Raw genomic sequence first — 20,807 nt, 5'->3', positions numbered from 1 at the left:
TTATTGATTACGCTAGGTAGAACCCATTGTGTGGGGTTTCTGACGAGATCAGGTGTGTTCAGAGTGGTAATGCCATAGACATGTGGGGTTTCTGGAAAAGCTACTTAAACATGGGGGCTACTCCTTCGGTGCACACACGCTAATGTGATCTGTATCCTTCCCCTTCTGGCTGCCTGGAAAGGAGGTCTAAGGGCAGAGCTGTAGCTGCCATCTTCCAATAATAAAGGAAAGGCGAGCACAGGAGCAGAACCCTGGCTTCTTGAGTCCCATGACCACTGAGCTGATGACAGATAAGCTACGGGAGACAGATAAGCTACGGGAGACAGATAAGCCCCCACTTGGCCTACTCCCTGTTATTTTGAGTTTTCTGTTCACATTTGTGCTCAGTCACTCAGTTGTGTCTGACTCTTTGCCACCCCATAAACTGTAGCCTGCCAGGCTCCTCTGTCCATAGGACTCTCCAGGCAAGAATACTGGAGAGTGTTGCCATTTCCTCCTCCAGAGGATCCTCCTGACCCAGGGATTGAACCCACTTCTCCTGCGTTGGCAGGCAGATTCTTTACCGCTGAGCCACCTGGGAAGATTTTCTGCACTCAGCATCCAAACACAACCCCTAACTGATAAAGGTATAGTGAAGAGAATTTCTAGAAAAACATACCAGAAGCAGGATCAAGAGCCATGTTGGACTTGGATGGGGTGGTAGGGTTTTCACTCTAAGCTAGCCCCCCTGCCACCCTCCAACCCCAAAGCCCTCCCAGCTAGGCTTGCTCTCCTGCAGTCAGAACCTGCTCGACCTTTGAGTGGGATGCAAGGGAATGTCTATTGCATGGGGACCAAGTTTTGGATTCTAATGTCCATTTGGTTGCGTTAGTCTCTTAAACACCCGTATAATAAGGGTACATGCCTGTCTAGCTTATCTCACAGCGTGTTTGGAGGAATCAAATACCAAAATGACATGGAAATGCTCTTTGGGAACTTAAAAAATGCTATGAAAATGTGAAGCAGCAGCATCTTATTGCTCCCAATCCCTGTTTAATTATTTTCAGAGCAGGTGTCACTCATAGCTTGAATAGGCTCAATTGTGGTGCTAATGCAAAAATCGACATTCAGAAACACCATTTTCCACAAATCTATTCTAATTAGTTACCTCTATTGCAGGAATGAAAGGTAATAACAGCTTAATATGTTTCACATCTGGAGTACTCTGAACTTTCATGCCTGGATGATGTCATGCCAAAGTTTCTCAAGATAAGTTTCCTGTTAAATTTTAATAAAGGATAATAGCTACCATTTGTATAACAGATTTTTATGAAGTATGTGAATGCATGTTAATTCCTTTGATTCTCAATAATAATACTGATTCATATATTATTGTGTCCAGTTTAAGATAATGAATTGAGGCTCAAAAAAATCGGTACTCTGGGCAAAAAGAGTTGCCGATGAAGATTGGCGCTCGTGTATGGCAATCACACAGGGCAGTTATCCAGGCTCCATCAACAACTCATATTGACTTTTGGTGTGGCTGGTCGTCTTTACATACTTGTTTGTTGAAACTGAAGTTACCCACAGTCCTGGTTTTACTCTTTGAATTAATATATATCAACAGTATCTGACTACGTAGTATCAGCTGGGTTCTATCAGACACTGTGCATGCATTACATAATCCCTTTGATGTACTATTATATACATTTCATTAAAAAATTTAAGACTCAAAATTGAGTTAGTATTTGTACAGAAAAGTGCAGGTGGGACCTCCCTGGTGACCCAGTGGCTAAGACACTCACAATACAGGGGGCCTGGGTTTGATCCCTGGTCAGGAAACTAGATCTCACAGTCAAATAAATAAATATCTTAAAGGGAAGATATTATTTTATACATTTTTCAAAAAACTAGAAGTTCAGAGAGAGAAAGCAATTGCCCAGTGTCACAGAGTCAGCAAACAGAAGCTTCACAGCTTTATCCGTCCTGTTCGCTGCCTGGGAGAAACAGATAGCCTCCTACTGACAGGTTCAGATTTTTTCTAGGACTTTAGGCTTTCCAAAATGCGACTTCTTATGTACCCAATCCCATTTCTTTCCATGAGTCATACCTTAGATGTTGCTCTCATGACGTCTGTCTCCTTTTCCTACTCCTCAAATGCATGGTACTCATGTGTGTTCTAGCTAGACCCCCATCAGGAACAGTTCAATCCTCCTCATGCATGAACAGTTTCTTCATGACTTTATCTCATATCCTCCTTGGCTTTCTATAGCACAAGCTACTTTTTACCATACCTTGTGATTCTGTTTTTCAATTATCTCATGTTTGTGTTTTATTTCCACAACAAGACTGCAAAGCCTACTGGGGAGAAAGTCATGTGCTTCTTTTTTTTTTTTAATAGTCCTGGCACAATTCCAAGCCCAGTTTAATGTACTACTAATCACAAACACACGTTTGATAGATACTCTTGGCAAAATTAACGAATAGTTCCTCTCTATTTGGGCCCTGCCCCCAGGGCCATGTGTTTCACAGGTCGGATCCTGACTTCACTGGAGAAATGCTCAATACTCTAAAGAAAACAAGGCATACAGACAAGTAAGACAGCATTTAAATTTTTAGGAAATCAGGCTAAATCCGCAAAACACAGTATCCATAGTCCTTTCATTGTCAAGGACAAACCAGTCTTGGCCAGATCGTCATGACCTTATCAGGTTTACCTGTTTCAGATGCTCACTGAGGGCAATTCTCAGGCTGCCGTTCCTTCGGTTTAACATCTCACAAGTCATGAGGGTGTAAAAGATCGCAGTGCACACCAGGGGCATGCAGAAGTAGAACCCGAACAGCCACCAGTCCTTAACATCCTGATAGAACTGGAAAGAGGAGAGGAGGCAGAGAGGAGGAAGAGCATTATAAGGCAAGTTTGCTGCACAAAGCCTCTGGTGGCTTCAACGTCTCCATGCTTATAGCTATGTTTGTATATTCATGCTCTCTGCTGGTGGTAATGGGCTTGGAGGTCGTGCTCAAAACTCAACCAAACTGAAAAGTCCAAACATGTAGTTTCTGGTTTAGCTGTGTGTTGTGTGCTGTGTGTTGCTTTTTATAACAGCACACAAAGAAATTGAATTAATATTATTCTGACAGTACTATTCACAATAGCCAAGACATAACAGCAACCTAAATGTCTATTGACAGATGAATGTGGTATACATATACACACACACACACACATATATATATACACACACCAAATATACAACAGTATACACCATATATGTACATACATACCATGTATGTATATTATATATATATAATATATATATATATACAATGGAATATTACTCAGCCATAAAAAGAATGAAATAATGCCATTTGCAGCAACAAGATGGAGCTAGAGATTATCATACCAAGTGAAGTAATTTAGACAGAGAAAGACAAATAACATACGATATCACTTTATGTGGAATCTAAAATATAGCACAAATGAACTTATCCATGAAACAGAAACAGATGCATAGACAGAGAGCAGACTTGTGGTTACCAAGTGGGAGGCCGGGTGGGAGAGGGATGGGTTGGAAGTTCTGGATTAACAGCTGCAAACTATTATATATAGAAAAACAACAAGGTCCTACTCTGTAGCACAGGGAACTATATTCAATATCCTTTCATAAGTCATAATGGAAAAGAATGTGAAAAAGAAAATATATAACAGAATAACTTTACTATATAGCAGAAATTAACACAACATTGTAAATTAGCTACAAGAAGTTTAAAATTACCCAAATTATTAATAATTTTAATAATTATTAACAATTATTAATATTTTAAATAAACGAAAGTTGGTTTGAATTACACAGTGGAAGAACCCTCATCAATAAAAACAATTCCCTTTCAAAGCTCATAAAACATCCTTTTGAGACATAAGGATCTGTATCTTTATTGGTGATTCTCAGCATTTTGCTAGTGTCTGGTTTACTTCTGACTGTTGTGGTGAAGTGTTCTTAACGTGCCTGTCTTGTTTGGAAAGAGCGAAGGTTGTGAATGGCTTATCTGTAGGGCTCTGCTTGTTGGGAGTTAACCCTTTGTCTGGTATGTCTGCTATGCGACCTCAGCCAGCCAGTGTGAGCCATCAATAACCACGTCCTTCCTCTCTCTCTTAATACTTGCCACCTGGAAACTATTGAGGCAGAGTAGCTTATCTGAAGGCATGTTGAACCTGATCTCCCTGTGGACAGGATTTGTAAATATCAGGATTACTCAGTTTTATGTCTTTTTAAAGGAGAAAATGTAATACCCCATAAAAATGGAAATTCGAAAATTATAGCTAAATTCTTCCTCCCACTAAATTAATCACCAACTTGGGAAGAACGCTTTTCCTTTCCTAATGCTGTTTCTCCAGATAGTTTATTTACTAAGGATAATGCAGCCTCCTGCAATATCTCAGTTCCCACAGTAAAAAATAATCACACTGCTCTGTGAAAAACTGGAGAGTTTCTGAATATAGAAAGAGGCCCAGTAGGCTGCATTTATAACATGTCTATTAAAATATGCTATAAATGGTTCCTGAGGAAAAAAAGTTCTGGGCAGGGGTTCATAACTATTTTTATGTCAGGGACCCCTTTGGATTTCTGGTGAAGACTATAATTCCTTCTGAGACTAATACTTAAAAAAAAAAAAAACATTTTATTTTATATTGGAGTATAGCTGATTAACAATTTTGTGATGGTTTCAGGTGAACAGTGAAGGGACTCAGCCTTGCATATACATGTATCCATTCTCCCCCAAACTCCCCTCCCATCCAGGCTGCCACATAACACTGAGCAGAGTTCTATGTGCTATACAGTAGGTCCTTGTTGGTTATCTATTTTAAATATAGCAGTGTGTACATGTTGATCCCAAATTCCCTATCTCTTTGCCATATTCTTCCCCCTCTAGCAACTATAAGTTTGTTGAGAATAATGCTTTTAAATGCATGAAATAAAATACAATGGAAACAAATTACATCAAAACGTAGCTAACAAAAATATGAAAAAGAAAATTCTAGGATCACAATATGTGGGTTTATTAACAAATTAAATGACAGATCTAATGAGTTCTATCAGAATATGGAACCAATGATGAATGTAAATAACATTTCCAGATTATATATTAGTGAAAAAAAACAACATCATGTTTCTGTTAAACACTACTGTGATTTGTTGCCTACATCCAAGTTAATTAGAAGGAAATGATAAATTTCAGTTAGAAGTTAGTGAAAATAAACATGTAATTTCCTTTTCCTTCAAGTTCACAGACCACTGAATTGTAGCCTCAGGTTAAGTGCAGAATCTCAAAGGAGTTGGCGTATTCAGATCTGTTTATACAAATATTTTCCTATTCACATCCCACTGTAGAAAGATCTTAGTACTGAACTTAAAACACAAACAAAAAAAATCAGAACTCTTCGTTTAAGCACAATGCACACACTCCTTGAAGAAGCCCCTTCCTCTGTACCCCCTCCTTCTGGGTGTGGGTGGGGGTGTGAAGCCCAGAAGCAGCTGTGGGGGTCCTGGGAGTTGGCCTTTGCTGGAGGAGACTGGATGGAGTCCCCTGCCCCTTCCATGGCAGAGGCCAGTCCAGAATGGGATCACACATTTCTTTGGAACTGATGACATCAAGGGTACAGCAGGGCCTCCCCCCAGTCTGTGTGAGTCCTCAGACACTTCAGTCGTGGACAACTCTTTGTGACCCCATATACTGTAGCCTGTCAGGCTCCTCTGTCCATGGGGATTCTCCAGGCAAGAATCCTGGAGTGGTTGCCATGCCCACTCCAGGGCATCTTTCCCACTCAGGGATTGAACCGGTGTCTCTTGTGTCTCCTGCATTGGCAGATGGGTTCTTTACCACTAACACCACCTGGGAAGCCCCTCCCTCCAGTCTGCTGCTGCTGCTGCTGCTAAGTCGCTTCAGTCGTGTCCGACTCTGTGCGACCCCATAGACGGCAGCCCACCAGGCTCCCCCGTCTCTGGGATTCTCCAGGCAAGAACACTGGAGTGGGTCCCTCCAGTCTAGGTTAGAGCAAAGCTGAGGAGGAAAGACTGGAAAAAGAAGGGGGATCAAATTAGAAAAAGAGACCAGGGGGAAAGAGAAGCCTAAAACCTTCGACTTGAAAAGAAATCTACAAAATTATCAGTTCATGGGACTTCCCTGGCAGTCCAGTGGTAAGACTTGGTGCTTCCAATGCAGGGGGTGCTGGTGGGATCTGTAATCAGGGAACTAAGATCCTGCAGGCTGAGCCATCAGGGAAGCCAGGTGGCACTGGGGGTAAAGAACCCACCTGCCAATGCAGTACCTGTAAGAGATGTGGGCTTGATCCCTTAGTTGGGTAGATCCCCTGGAGGAGGAAATGGCAACCCACTCCAGTATTCTTGCCTGGAGAATCCCAAGGACAAAGGAACCTGGCAGCTTCAAGTCCATGGGCTCACAAAGAGTTGGAAGTGACTGAAGCAACTTAGTATGCATGCATGTAAGATCCTGCATGCCGAGGGGTGTGACCAAAAAATTATCAGTTCAAACTCAGTACTGTTTATGCAACCCTCCAGGCATCCCCGCCCCTGCCTGAAGGGCAGCCACTCTTAGCTTCACTGCTAAGAAGGACATGCTTTCTTGTGAAGAAACCTATTTCCTTTTACCCAGCAAGATCCATCAGTAAGTTCCTTATTACATGGAGCCTCTTTTCTAACGTTTTAGTCAGAGGTATCCAGATCACTCATTCACACTGCCCAAATTCTGAGAATACACAGAACTACACAAAAAAGATCTTCATGACCCAGATAACCACGATGGTGTGATCACTGGACTAGAGCCAGACATCCTGGAATGCAAAGTCAAGTGGGCCTTAGGAAGCATCACAACACACAAAGCTAGTGGAGATGATAGAATTCCAGTTGAGCTATTTCAAATCCTAAAAGATGGTGCTGTTAAAGTGCTGCACTCTATATACCAGCAAATTTGGAAAACTCAGCAGTGGCCATGAAACTGGAAAAGGTCAGTTTTCATTCCAATCCAAAGAAAGGCAATGCCAAAGAATGTTCAAACTACTGCACAATTGCACTCGTCTCACACTTTAGCAAAGTAATGCTCAAAATTGTAAAAGCCAGGCTTCAACAGTATGTGAACTGTGAACTTCCAGATGTTCAAGCTGGATTTAGAAAAGGCAGCAGAACCAGAGATCAAATTGCCAACATCTGTCGGATCATAGAGAAAGCAAGAGAGTTCCAGAGAAACATCTATTTCTGCTTTATTGACTACACCAAAGCCTTTGACTGTGTGGATCACAACAAACTGTGGAAAATTCTGAAAGAGATGGGAATACCAGACCAGCTGACCTGCCTCCTGAGAAATCTATATGCAGGTCAGGAAGCAACAGTTAGAACTGGACATGGAACAATAGACTGGTTCCAAATTGGGAAAGGAGTACATCAAGGCTGTATATGTGGCTCTGCTTATTTGACTTATATGTAGAGTACATCATGTGAAATGCTGGGCTGGATGAAGCACAAGCTGGAATCAAGATTAACAGGAGAAATATCAATAACCTCAGATAGCAGATGATACCACCCTTGTGGCAGAAAGCGAAGAACTAAAGAGCCTTTGTTGAAAGTGAAAGAGAAAAGTGAAAAAGTTGGCTTAAAACTCAACATTCAGAAAACTAAGATCATGGCATCTGATCCCATCCCTTCATGGCAAATAGATGGGGAAACACTGGAAACAGTGAGAGGCTTTATTTTGGGGGGCTCCAAAATCACTACAGATGGTGACTGCAGCCATGAAATTAAAAGATGTTTGCTCCTTGGAAGAAAAGCTATGACCAACCTAGACAGCATATTAAAAAGCAAAGACATTAATTTGCCAACAAAGGTCTATCTAGTCAAAGCTATGGTTTTTCCAGTGGTCATGTATGGATGTGAGAGTTGGAGTATAAAGAAAGCTGAGCAGAAAAGAATTGATGCTATTGAACTGTGGTGTTGGAGAAGACTCTTGAGAGTCCCTTGGAGTATAAGGAGATCCAACCAGTCCATCCTAAAAGAAATCAGTCCTGAATATTCATTGGAAGGATTGATGCTGAAGCTGAAACTCCAATACTTTGGCCACCTGATGCGAAGAGTTGACTCATTGGAAAAGACCCGGATGCTGGAAGGCATCAGGAGGAGGAGAAGGCAGGAGGAGAAGGGGACAATAGAGGATGAGATGGTTGGATGGCATCACCGACTCAATGAACATGAGTTTGAGCAAGGTCTGGGAGTTGGTAATGGACAGGGAAGCCTTGTGTGCTGCAGTCCATGGGGTTGCAAAAAGTCGGACATGACTGAGTGACTGAACTGAACTGAATTGAAATTCTGAGCACTTCTCCTAGTTCGTTTTTCACTGTGGATGTTGACTTCGTGAAAAAAGTCAGTAGATCAGTAGAAAACTTTAATTTTAAGGTCGCCAACTTGGCTCTGTTCATGAATACTTTTAATTTGAAAACAAGAATTTCCAAGCAGGGTAACTGGTCAACCATAAGACCACTAATTTTTGTGAATTTTCCAAGGTAGAAATACTGTAAGTTGTCTGTAAATGATTAAAGGTGGAACCAGACTTTGTGAAACTTACATCAAAGCACTGAATTATGCTGATTTAAGAGAAATAGAAATAGTTACTCTTAGTTTTTCTCCTTGGTCTTCATGGGACTAGTTTTGCAGAGGAAATATGCATTTGAAATGCTTCCTTACACGGTAGGCTATGTAATTAAGCTGGTCATAAAAATTAATGTGGTCAGGTATAATAAACAGCAACTGAATTTGTTACACTAAAATGCTTTTTTAAAAAGTTCTGAAAATTTATATTATATCATATTAGAATCTGAACTAAGCACACATGAGAATGACTTCTACTTTTAATTAGTATATCTACCTTTAAAAAACTTGTGAGAAACATGCATTTCGCAAAGGAGCATCAAATAAGTGTCAGCGTGTCTGTCAGAGGGAAATTGTTGTGCTGTGTTCCTTATTCTCAAAACAAATAGCACTCCATGTATACACATCAATCTCTCTCAGCTTCAGAATTCTGAGTTGTTTGGCACAGAGCAGCAATGGTGTCTACAGTTACAAAAGAGAAAACAGAGTAGTTGTTCTAGTCTAGAAGCTAAGCCCTGGCTTAACATCTACTTTTCGTGTAATTGAATAATATAGTAAGTCTGCTCTGGTGAGTGAATTACGTTCCGCAAGAGCGTTCATAAATCCAATTTGTTCATAAGCCCGACAAAGTCAGCCTAGGTACCGAACTAACATGCTAAATTATATAGTACTGGACTGTAACAGGTTTATTGTACTTTTCACACAAATAAGATATAAAAACAACAAATGATATATAAAAAATATATATATAAAGAAAATATTTTTAATCTTACAGTGTAGTATCTTGAAAAAGCACCGTAGAACAGTATGACAGCTGGCTACAGGCACATGTGCACATCTCTGAAAGTTCACAACTTGAGGGCTCATTTGTAGGGGACTTACAGTATTTCACTCAACTAACAGAGTAAACCAGGCTTCCCTGGTGGCTCAGACAGTAAAGATTCCACCTGCAATGCAGGAGACCTGGGTTCGATCCCTTGGTTGGGAAGATTCCATGGAGAAGGGAACGGCTACCCACTCCAGTATTCTTGCTTGGAAAATCCCACAGACAGAGGAGCCTGGCAGGCTACAGTCCACGGGGTTGCAAAGAGTCGGCTATGACTGAACGACTGAGCACACACACAGCATACAGCATCGTAAATCACACTGGGCAGTGTAGTGATATCAAGTCTCGCTGATGGTAAATGAAGACCTCTCCCACTCCCTAATTAATTTCCTTTAGACTATTCATACCTCCATGAATTTCGACGTGGCATTGAGCATACAGGTTCTGTGCTGTGCACCCTTGTATTCAAAAGGTACCATGACAAAGCCGATGGCTTCAGGGATGGCCAGGATAAAAGAAAGGATCCAGATGGAGACAATCTCAATGGCTGTGACCAAGGGAATCCCAATTCCCTGAACACGACTCCAGGAGGCAACTGCTCTGTACCTGGGGGAAAAAAAAAAAAAGAGGAGAGTGATAGAACCAACTTGTTAGGAAATTTTGTTATTTCAACTCAATAAAATTTCTATTAATAAATGCTGGAAAATCCTTCCATTGGCCACTGACCAACCATGGCTTTTTAGGAATTTTATGTGTGTGAAAAACAGTTGGGGCCATTAAAAGTTCCACCTGCTTGGGGTTCAACTGGCTGGCAGGCCTGAGTCTGAGATCTTCACTTGGGGTTTATTAAATTTCGTGAGAGTTTAGGATGTGGCCACTAAGACAGGTGTGCTATGTTTTTTAAGCTGTGGGAAAAACTGGGTAGTGAAAACTGCTGGTATTTATTATGGTAATATCTTATTTCTGTTTCTATATTTAAAAAAAACTTGGAATATTATATATGAAGTGGATCTAGATATCTTTAAGTGAATCGTGACCATAGATATTCTATTGTTTTCTCCCTTCTTCGATCCTCAAATTATGGTTACAGTGGGTGGCCATTTTAGTAAATAAATATTTTTAATCATTACACTTTAGTGTAGTCAATGAAACAGAAGTAGATGTTTTTCTGGAATTCTCTTGCTTTTTCGATGAGACAACAGATGTTGGCAATTTGATCTCTGGTTCCTCTGCCTTTTCTAAATCCAGTTTGAACACCTGGAAGTTCTTAGTTCAGGTACTGTTGAAGCCTAGCTTGGAGAATTTTGAGCATTATTTTGCTAGCATTTGAAATGAGTGCAATTGTGTGGTAGTTTGAACATTCTTTGCCTTTCTTTGGGATTGGAATGAAAACTGACCTATTCCAGTCCTGTGGCCACTGCTGAGTTTTCCAAATTTGCTGGCATATTGAGTGCAGCACTTTAACAGCATCATCTTTTAGGATTTGAAATATCTCAGCTGGAATTCCATCACCTCCACTAGCTTTGTTCGTAGTGATGCTTCCTAAGGCCTATACTTGACTTTGCACTCCAAGATGTCTGGCTCCAGGTGGGTGATCACACTGTCGTGGCTATCTAGGTCATTAAGATCTTTTTTGTACAGCTCTTCTGTGTATTCTTGTCAATTCTTCTTAACATTTTCTGCTTCTGTTAGGTCCATACCATTTCTTTTATTGTGCCCATCTTTGCATGAAATATTCCCTTGATATCTCTAATTTTCTTGAAGAGCTCTCTAGTCTTCCCCATTCTATTGTTTTCCTCTATTTCTTGCATTGCCCACTTAGGAAGACTTTCTTATCTCTCCTTGCTATTTTTGGAACTTTTGGAACTGGCTCAAAATTGGGAAAGGAGTACATCAAGGCTCCATATTGTCACCCTGCTTATTTAACTTCTGTGCAGAGTACATCATGCGACATACTGGGCTGAATGAAACACAAGCTGGAATCAAGATTCCCGGAAGAAATATCAATAACCTCAGCTATGCAGATGACACCTCCATTATGGCAGAAAGCAAAGAGAACTAAAGAGCCTCTTCATGAAGGTTTAAGAGGAGCGTGAAAAAGCTGGCTTAAAACTCAACATTCAAAAAACTAAGATCATAGCATCTGATCCCATCACTTCATGGCAAATAGATGGGGTAACAATGGAAACAGTGACAGACTTTATTTTCTTGGGCTCCAAAATCACTGCAGATGGTGACTGCAGCCACAAAATTAAAAGATGCTTGCTCCTAGGAAGAAAAGCTATGACAAACCCAGACAGTGTATTAAAAATCAGAGACATTATTTTGCTGACAAAGGTCCATATAGTGAAAGCTATGTTTTTCCAGTAGTCATGTATGGATGTGAGCGTTGAACCATAAAGTGGACTGAGCACCGAAGAATTGATGTTTTTGAACGGTGGTGCTGGAGAAGACTCTTGAGAGTCCCTTGGACTGCAGGGAGATCCAACCAGTCAATCCTAAAGGAAATCAATCCTGATTTTCATTAGAAGGACTGATGCTGAAACTGAAGCTCAATACTTTGGCCACCTGATGCGAAGAGCTGACTCATTAGAAAAGACCTTGATGCTGGGAAAGATTGAAGGCAGGAGGAGAAGGGGACGAAAGAGGACAAGATGGTTGGATGGCTGACTCAATGGACATGAGTTTGAGCAAACTCTGGGAGATGGTGAAGGACAGGTAAGCCTGGCATCCATGGAGTTGCAAAGAGTTGGACATGGTTGAGCAACTGAACAATAACAAAATCATAATACTTAAAAATGTAAAAGAATAACTCTAGCTCTCCCATGTGGCCTGGTGCCAGACTATGTAAAACTGAACTAAATATACCTTGGTTCCCAATCTTTAGGGTTTATAGTTTAATATAAAAAAGATGGTTCATCCAGAAGTGCAGGATATAAATGTAATTGAACAATTTTGCCAATCAAAACACCAACTGGCATTAAGAAATTGTGTTCGCCTTACTTCTTACCTTAATATTTTATCATAATAACCACGTTTAAATGTTAAGTCTAAAGAACATTTGGTTTCAGAAACTGTGCTCTTTGACCTGATGTGATGGTCTGGTGTTAACTGCTCTCAGATTTACAGTTAAGGAAGGACCTGGGATGTGGTGCAGTACTTTTGTGGCTTCATTCTCGAAATTTTTGCTGCTGTTGTAATGGAAAGGAAACATTTTCTTTTTATAGCTTTCATTAGAGAGTGCCAGAAGAAGGCCGTAAAATAGACCAAGGCACTGGAGACAGGTGCACGTGGGTTTGCAGGCCAGGCAACTCGACGGGAACGACAGTCAGCAATACCAAGGCAAGATACAAGATACCCATCGCCACTGAAATGAGCCCTTGATCACTTACAGTTAGTGTTCTGTCCCACTGCATCTAAAAAGTACATGTGTGAAAACACAACTCCTAGGAATTACACTACCTCGTTCTTCACTGTAGGTTAGAACCTATAGTTTGGTACACACAATGATTCCACTTGGCATATATATAGCTCAATTTGATGGAGAAATGTTTTGCAAAAGATTTTTAGGGTAAATAAGATTGGTGTACAATGAGAATCTCTGAAAAAGTCCAGACTAGTCCAGAATGGGATAAAATACAGCTATGCAAACAGACCAAGAAAATCCTTTTACGATATAGCCAACATTGCATTTTAAAATTTATGGTTATTACCAGTGGAATAAAGACTGCAATATATTTTGCTTTCTACTTCTGTTGACTTCGCTGCCTTATTAGACTGGCAGGCTGATGTCCAGTAAAAGCTCAAAGGAATGGAGACGGGATGTCTATATCTTGAGGCTGCTGATAAATTTTATCTATTTCTTCTCCCTTTTTCTTATCAGGAAAGGTGATGTAAATAAAACACTTTATCTTTTAAGAGAGCCAGAAAGCCAGATTTCTTAGGCAGGATTGGAGACAGAAGGTGGTTTAGTAAGAAAATGTGGTCTATATGTTCTAATGATGAATATATTCACAGAGCAGCTTCATTCTGTAACGTGCCAATGAGTTGCCAGAATATTACATATCTATAATCCAATGTAAATTCAACATTTAAAAATAAGTAGAAGTAATTTTTCATATCTAGTTGAGCAAATGATTCATAATCAGTCTGCTCCTTCCTTAACCCTCAGGACAAAGAATTAGAATGTTTTCCATTTTTAATCACACTGATCTTGTTTCTTGAGAAAACAAAAGCAATTACAAATAATCATTTGTGATGACAGAGGCGGAGAAAGATGTGGAGAATAAGAAATACTGAATGTTCCAAAAATGATTTCTCTCTGGAGAGAAAAACATAACACATAACACATAATATGTTCTTATTAGGTGTGACTATAAATGGCCTTCAATCTAGTTGGTGTGTATATATATGATATATGACACTGTCATTGAAAATCTGCAAGTGTGGAGCCAATTGCAAACAAATAATATTCTGGAAATAATTCCTCCTCTTTGAAATGCTTTCTTCACTTGGTTTAGACCATCTTCTGCTGGTTTTCCTCTTGCTGATGGGATTGGTCACTTCATCTCATCTCCTTGGCTGGACCATGCCCATGCCTCAAATTCTTAGTACTGGATTTCTCTGCAGCCCTTGGACCCCCTTTCTATCTAACTTCTCTCTCCTAGTAATCTCATCTATTCTTATGGCTTTAGTATCATTTAAACTACTTAGATAACATATTAAAAAGCAGAGACATTACTTTGCCAACAAAGGTCTGTCTAGTCAAGGCTATGGTTTTTCCTGTGCTCATGTATGGATGTGAGAGTTGGACTGTGAAGAAAGCTGAGCGCCGAAGAATTGATGCTTTTAAACTGTGGTGTTGGAGAAGACTCTTGAGAGTCCCTTGGACTGCAAGGAGATCCAACCTGTCCATTCCTTTAGGAGATCAGTCCTGGGTGTTCTTTGGAAGGAATGATGCTAAAGCTGAAACTCCAGTACTTTGGCCACCTCATGCAAAGAGTTGACTCATTGGAAAAGACTCTGATGCTGGGAGGGATTGGGGGCAGGAGGAGAAGGGGACGACAGAGGATGAGATGGCTGGATGGCATCACCGACTTGGTGGAGGTGAGTCTGAGTGAACTCTGGGAGTTGGTGATGGACAGGGAGGCCTGGCGTGCTGTGGTTCATGGGATTGCAAAGAGTCGGACATGACTGAATGACTGAACTGAACTGAACTGAACTGAATGAATACATGTGGAATCTAGCTGCAGATATTTGGACACTTCTTTGGTTGGGTGTGTCATCTGGGCTGGCCTGTGGCTGCTTTGCTGGAATCATGCTTTTTCAGTTTCACACCTGTCCTCTCCTCTGAGCAGCAGGTTCTACCCTGGAGCTCCGAGCTGGCTGGAGCAGTGTTCAGCAGCCCTGGGCTCGTGGAGAGGGAGACGTGCTCCACTAATCTCCCATGTCTAGTTGTTCCTATCAAAGGGCCAGTCATGTGAGTCTTGGAACCATGAAACAAGCTCAGGAGCCACCTGAAAGCCACCAGGAGACCCCAGTCAGAGTAACAAGGAGTGGAAGAACCGCCCCAATTTCTGCCCCACAACATGGTCAGACTGTAAGAAAACAATGATTGTTCTAAACTACTCAATTTGGGGGTAGTTTCTTACTAAAGAAAAATGAGGCAGCAAGATTAACCAGTCACCTGATCTTGACAAGAGAATTAAAAGAGTGAAAAACTTTGCAGTGGGGAACAGACTCCAAAATGAGATCCTGAGTTGCACGACACACACTTTTTACGCTTTAGTCATTTAGTCCCTAAGTTGCGTTCAACTCTTTGCAACCCTATGAACTGTAGCCGGCCAGGCTCCTCTGTCCATGGGATTTCCCAGGCGAGAATACTAGAGCGGGTTGCCATTTCCTTCTCCAGGAGACATTCTTGACCCAAGAATCAAACCTACATCTCCTGCATTGGTAGGTGGATTCTTTACCACTTCCTAGGAGCCACAACGAAAACCCATTACATGCAAGGTGAAAGAAAAATCAAAACACAGGAGAAAAAAAGAGAAACCAAGACCAAGTCTAAGTAAAAATGAAGTGTTTTAGAAAATCACTTCCATGCTTCTTGAGTTATGGTCAATCTTTGAGACTATCACAGAAACCACCGAGTAACTACTTGAAATGAGGGATGAGGAACTGACGCAAATCAAAGTTTCCTTATTAATGGATCCTTGCAACTTTCCCAGGTATCTAATTACACATCATCTGGAGTAGCTGTTAAAGGAGTTTTATCTTTTTATAGCTTCCTTTCCCAGGCAGCTTTTAACTACAGTTTGGAGCTGTAACCAGACCTCTTTACTGGTCTGACCCCCATCATTTCCCACTTTAAACATGACGGTTAACCTTACAAAGAATAGCATTTAATTCCTCTTTCCAATCCCAGCCCCTCCTTTTTTCCCTAAAACAGTTTTTTTCCCTAAAACATAGAGTGCTTGCCACTTAAAGCATGTGAGAATACTTATTCAAATTATTGGTAATGGCTGGTATAAGTGATAAGCTTTTTCTGTTTTGTTTACCTTATTTAGATTAAAAAAACCTCTAGGGAGGGGGCTTCCCTGGTGGTCCAGTAGCTGAGGCTCTGCGCTCCAAATGCAAGGGGCCCGGTTTTGATCCCCCATCCACCCCACATGCAGCAACCAAGACCTGGGCAGCCAAATAAGTAAATAAATATTAAAAAAAAAAAACCCAAACCAAACACCTAGACTGAGAAAGGTAACCAAACACCTAGACTGAGAAAAGTAGGCCTTTTTTTTTTTTTGACCCTACGGTATTAGTATTCACTAAGTAATCAATGAAGTAATAAATCGTATAGAGCTTGGATGAATTGTTGTTTAGTTGATAAATTGTGTCCAACTCCTCGCAACTCTGTGGACTGTAGCTCTCCAGGCTCCTCTGTTCGTGGGATTATCCCGGCAAGTACCTTGGAGTGGATTGCTGTTTCCTTCTCCAGGGGATCTTCCTGACTCAGGGATCAAACCCACATCTGCTTTGTCAGGTGGATTCTTTACTACTGAGCCCAGTTACTCCCGTTATTTTCCCTCAAAAGCAACATATAAAAAAAAAAAAAAAAAAATCACAGACTCTTCCTGGGCCATAATTTGATTCAGCTCATAAAAGGAAAGCAGAGATTCCTAAATTGCAAATTGTTTCATAACAGAATCCAATTTCCCTCTTTTTACTCCTTGCTTTTTTTTTTTTTTAAGGAAGAAATTTTCTTATTTTTAGTAGAATATAATGCAACCAAATCAAGATGCAAAGCAAATGGTATCTAATTTTCAGGAATGAACTGTGAATGATTCATTTTACAGTGTGAAAGCTTTTGACATAGAAATGTCAAAAAAGATTCCTTCCATACAGATCTCAAAGATGAGTCAGTACCAAGGGAAATGCAACAATTTATAAAGAAAGGACTGAGGGAACACAGGATGGTGAATTGATTACCAGGGAAAAACCTGGATTAAGGCAGATTTTTGAGAAAGTGGAATTTTAAAATGGTTCATCTCTTTGATCTAAAACTGAGACTAGGGACTTCCCTGGTGATCCAGTGGCTAAGACACCATGCTCCCAGTGCAGGGGGTCCCGATTGGACCCTGGTCGGGGAGTTGAATCCCACATGCCACAGTCAAATGTTCCCATGCTGAAACTAAAGATCCCCCATGTTGCAAATAAGATCTGATGAAGCCAAACAAATAAAATAAAAAACAAACAACTAAGAGCAAGTCTTAATGAAACAGATGCTTGGTATTCTTTCTTTTTTTTCAAACCAAGGACATTTTATTTGATACATAACTGATAACTTGTGATTGAACCATTGAGTTAATTTTTCTCCCTGCATGAGATAGGAGAGGAAAGGGTGTGGCTGAGGTGAACCTCTACCAGAACTAGGAGTCTATGACCCAGTCCTTCCATTTCCTCCCCCCATCATCTCCTCCCAGCTCCCTTCTTCCTTCTATCTACAGGTAGGGTATTTTTCTTTTTTACAGGTAGAGTCTATACTGGGGATGCTGAAGCAATATTGTCCCCTGAGAGAAGGCAGAACAAGATGAAATAAGGAAGAAACTGGAAGTTTTTGATGACTTGGGACTTTTGGGGATCCCATTGCACGACTATCTCCCTTGTGCATTTCATTCTTCCTGGTTCCCTTGTCCACATGTTCACACCCATTGATACTCTAAAGAACAGCAGCCAGGCCTGATTCTTCACGTCTGTACCTCATACTCTTCTCTCCAGTTGTTCTGTTGAACTAAATGATGACTTACGCTTCTCAATGTAGGGATAATTCATGATATAGTATATCACTGAGGAATAAGTGCCCTAAAATATTTTTCAATCAAGAAAAAAATTAATTTTTTATACTTTTCTTTTTTTTGGCTGTGACTCATGGCATGTGGGATCTTAGTTCCCTGAGCAGGAATTGAACCCAACTTCCAAGGAAGTCCCAAGAAAAAAAACGTATATTTTCTATATTAAGATTCATATGAACCGTAAAAGGGACCACTAAACTATAGCACATAACACTATTTAGAGCACATATTGTAAATTTTGTAACATGAAAATATACTGTAGAGATGAAAAGTTGCCTCTATTTCTTATCAAACCAAGCAAATTATTTTCCTCTCCTTGGTCTCTCTTTTCATCAATGCCTCTCTTCTCAGAGGACTATGCCCAGCTGCCTTAAAAGGTTTTACTATTTATAGAAGCCAAGCATCTTCCTTGCCTTCTTTCTCCTGTTTCTCATTCTTGGGTCATAGGCTGCTCTTTTCTGGATTTGGTTAGATGTTTCCTCAGAGGTGCAGTTTTCTTAGAACACTGAGTGGCTCTTTCCCAGAACTTGTTATCATGCTAGTTTTTAACATAAAGTTTGGGAAATTTTCTAAATAAAAAGTAAGTTTTAAAATAAAATGCTATTTTCCCAAATTTGATGGTGCTTTTGTAAAGGCAAGTGTAGGTGTGGAAATACCTCTGAGCTGAGTATGTACATGTATTTCTCCACACAAGGCCTATATACATTTGTGTTTTAGAGCTAGAGTCATAGGAAATTAGTGTTAATATAAAATAAAAGTCATAGGAATGAGCTGGGCAAATGAGAAAAACTAAATGTAAAGAATAGCGTGAAGTAAATAAGGAAAACTGGTCACAGATAATAAAACTCAATAAACTTTCAGAACTTTTTTCTGCTTGTATTAATAGAACAACTACTAATAATATGATGAAAGTATTACGATTTTAACTACCAATTGTATGGATTCTTTAAATACCAAGAATATTAACATGCAGTTTTGCTGCAAGTATATTCCCCAGATTATTGCTTTATTTGGTTTTTAATTTTATGAATGTGTGATCTTCTTTTAAAATTTTATGTCCTAAAATGCATTTATAGTTTTACTCAGATTTTCTAACATCCTTTTTAGGTTTAAAAAGTCTTCCTTTTCTAGAAACCAAAAAGATGCTGGTTTATTTTCTTCTACTGCCTGATGGTTTGAGTTTCTGCATGCTTAAACATAGTGTTTAAGAACACACACTACTTTTATTTGATGACTGGCTCCAAAACTTAGTAGATGAGTGACCTTGATTAAGCTCTTTCAACTTCAGCTTCCTCACCTGTAAAATGGGGATAACTATAGCACCATCACAGGTGTTCAGTTCAGTTCAGTTCAGTCGCTCAGTCGTGTCTCTTTGTGACCCCACGAACCCCAGCACGCCAGGCCTCTCTGTCCATCATCAACTCCCGGAGTTCACTCAGACTCACGTCCATCAAGTCAGTGATGTCATCCTGCCATCTCATCCTCTGTCGTCCCCTTCTCCTCCTGCCCCCAATCCCTCCCAGCATCAGAGTCTTTTTCCAATGAGTCAACTCTTCACATGAGGTGGCCAAAGTACTGGAGTTTCAGCTTTAGCATCATTCCTTCCAAAGAAATCCGTGATAAGCATTAAATAAAATAATTTCTGGGAAGTATTTTTAACAGGGCCTGGTACACACTAATACTTAACAAATGGTAATAATTGTAACAACAGACTGGTTCCAAATAGGAAAAGGAGTACGTCAAGGCTGTATATTGTCACCCTGCTTATTTAACTTATATGCAGAATACATCACGAGAAACACTGGGCTGGAAGAAGCACAAGCTGGAATCAAGATTGCTGGGAGAAATATCACTAACCTCAGATATGCAGATGACACTACTCTATGGCAGAAAGTGAAGAAGAACTAAAGAGCCTCTTGATGAAAGAGAAAGAGGAGAGTGAAAAAGCTGGCTTAAAGCTCAACATTCAGAAAACTAAGATCATGGCATCCAGTCTCATCACTTCATGGCAAATAGATGGAGAAACAGTGGAATTAGTGGCAGACTTTATTTTTTTGGGCTCCAAAATCACTGCAGATGGTGATTGCAGCCATGAAATAAAAAGACACTTACTCCTTAGAAGGAAAGTTATGACCAACCTAGACAGCCTATTAAAAAGCAGAGACATTACTTTGCCGACAAAGGTACGTCTAGTCAAGGCTATAGTTTTTCCAGTGGTCATGTATGGATGTGAGAGTTGGACTGTGAAGAAAGCTGAGCATCGAAGAATTGATGCTTTTGAACTGTGGTATTGGAGAAGACTCTTGAGAGTCCCTTGGACTGCACGGAGATTCAACCAATCCATCCTAAAGGAGATCAGTCCTGAGTGTTCATTGAAAGGACTGATGTTGAAGCTGAAACTCCAATATTTTGGCCACCTGATGCAAACAGCTGACTCATTTGAAAAGACCATGATGCTGGGAAAGATTGAGGGCAGGAGGAGAAGGGGATGACAGATGATGAGATGGTTGGATGGCATCACTGACTCAATGAACATGAGTTTGAGTAAACTCCGGGAGCTGGTGATGGACAGGGAGGGCTTGTGTGCTGCAGTCCATGGAGTCGCAAAGAGTTGGACGTGACTGAGCGACTGAACTGAGCTGAGTCATTGCAACTAATATTATTGATATGTAGCACAAGATAAGCCTTTAACATGTTTTTCCCCCAGATGGTACATAGCACTGTTTGTTGATGAATCTTCCCTTTTCTTGTTACAATTCAAGTGACTTCAGCCTATATTATATTCTTGTACACTTTGAAACCTGTTTCTGTTTCCCCCATTGACTTGTCAATGTATTTATGGGTGTATACCACATTGTTTCACAATTGTAGTTTTATAACACTTAAGAATATGATGTAGGAAGAATTTGCATATAGGAAACACAATTTTTTAAAAAATTGTCATGATTATTTTACATCTCATAAGTACTGTATTATCTAAAAATGATGTTATTGGGGTGCTAG

General features: G+C 40.3%; 1 protein-coding gene across 1 annotated transcript in view; it reads right to left on the bottom strand.

Moving 5' to 3' along the window:
* Positions 1–20,807, bottom strand: part of EDNRA (endothelin receptor type A) — a 72,937-nt gene that overhangs the window by 8,270 nt on the left and 43,860 nt on the right. Inside the window, exons 4-5 of the mRNA XM_005909847.2 lie at positions 9,867–10,065; positions 2,697–2,849 (exon numbers count right to left, since the gene is read on the bottom strand). Coding sequence (XP_005909909.1) covers positions 2,697–2,849; positions 9,867–10,065 — 352 coding nt within the window. The remainder of the gene's footprint in view (positions 1–2,696; positions 2,850–9,866; positions 10,066–20,807) is intronic.

The sequence above is a fragment of the Bos mutus genome, chromosome 17 (genome assembly GCF_027580195.1).
Source record: "Bos mutus isolate GX-2022 chromosome 17, NWIPB_WYAK_1.1, whole genome shotgun sequence".
Lineage (NCBI taxonomy): Eukaryota > Metazoa > Chordata > Mammalia > Artiodactyla > Bovidae > Bos > Bos mutus.
This window is presented reverse-complemented; position numbering and strand designations above follow the sequence as displayed.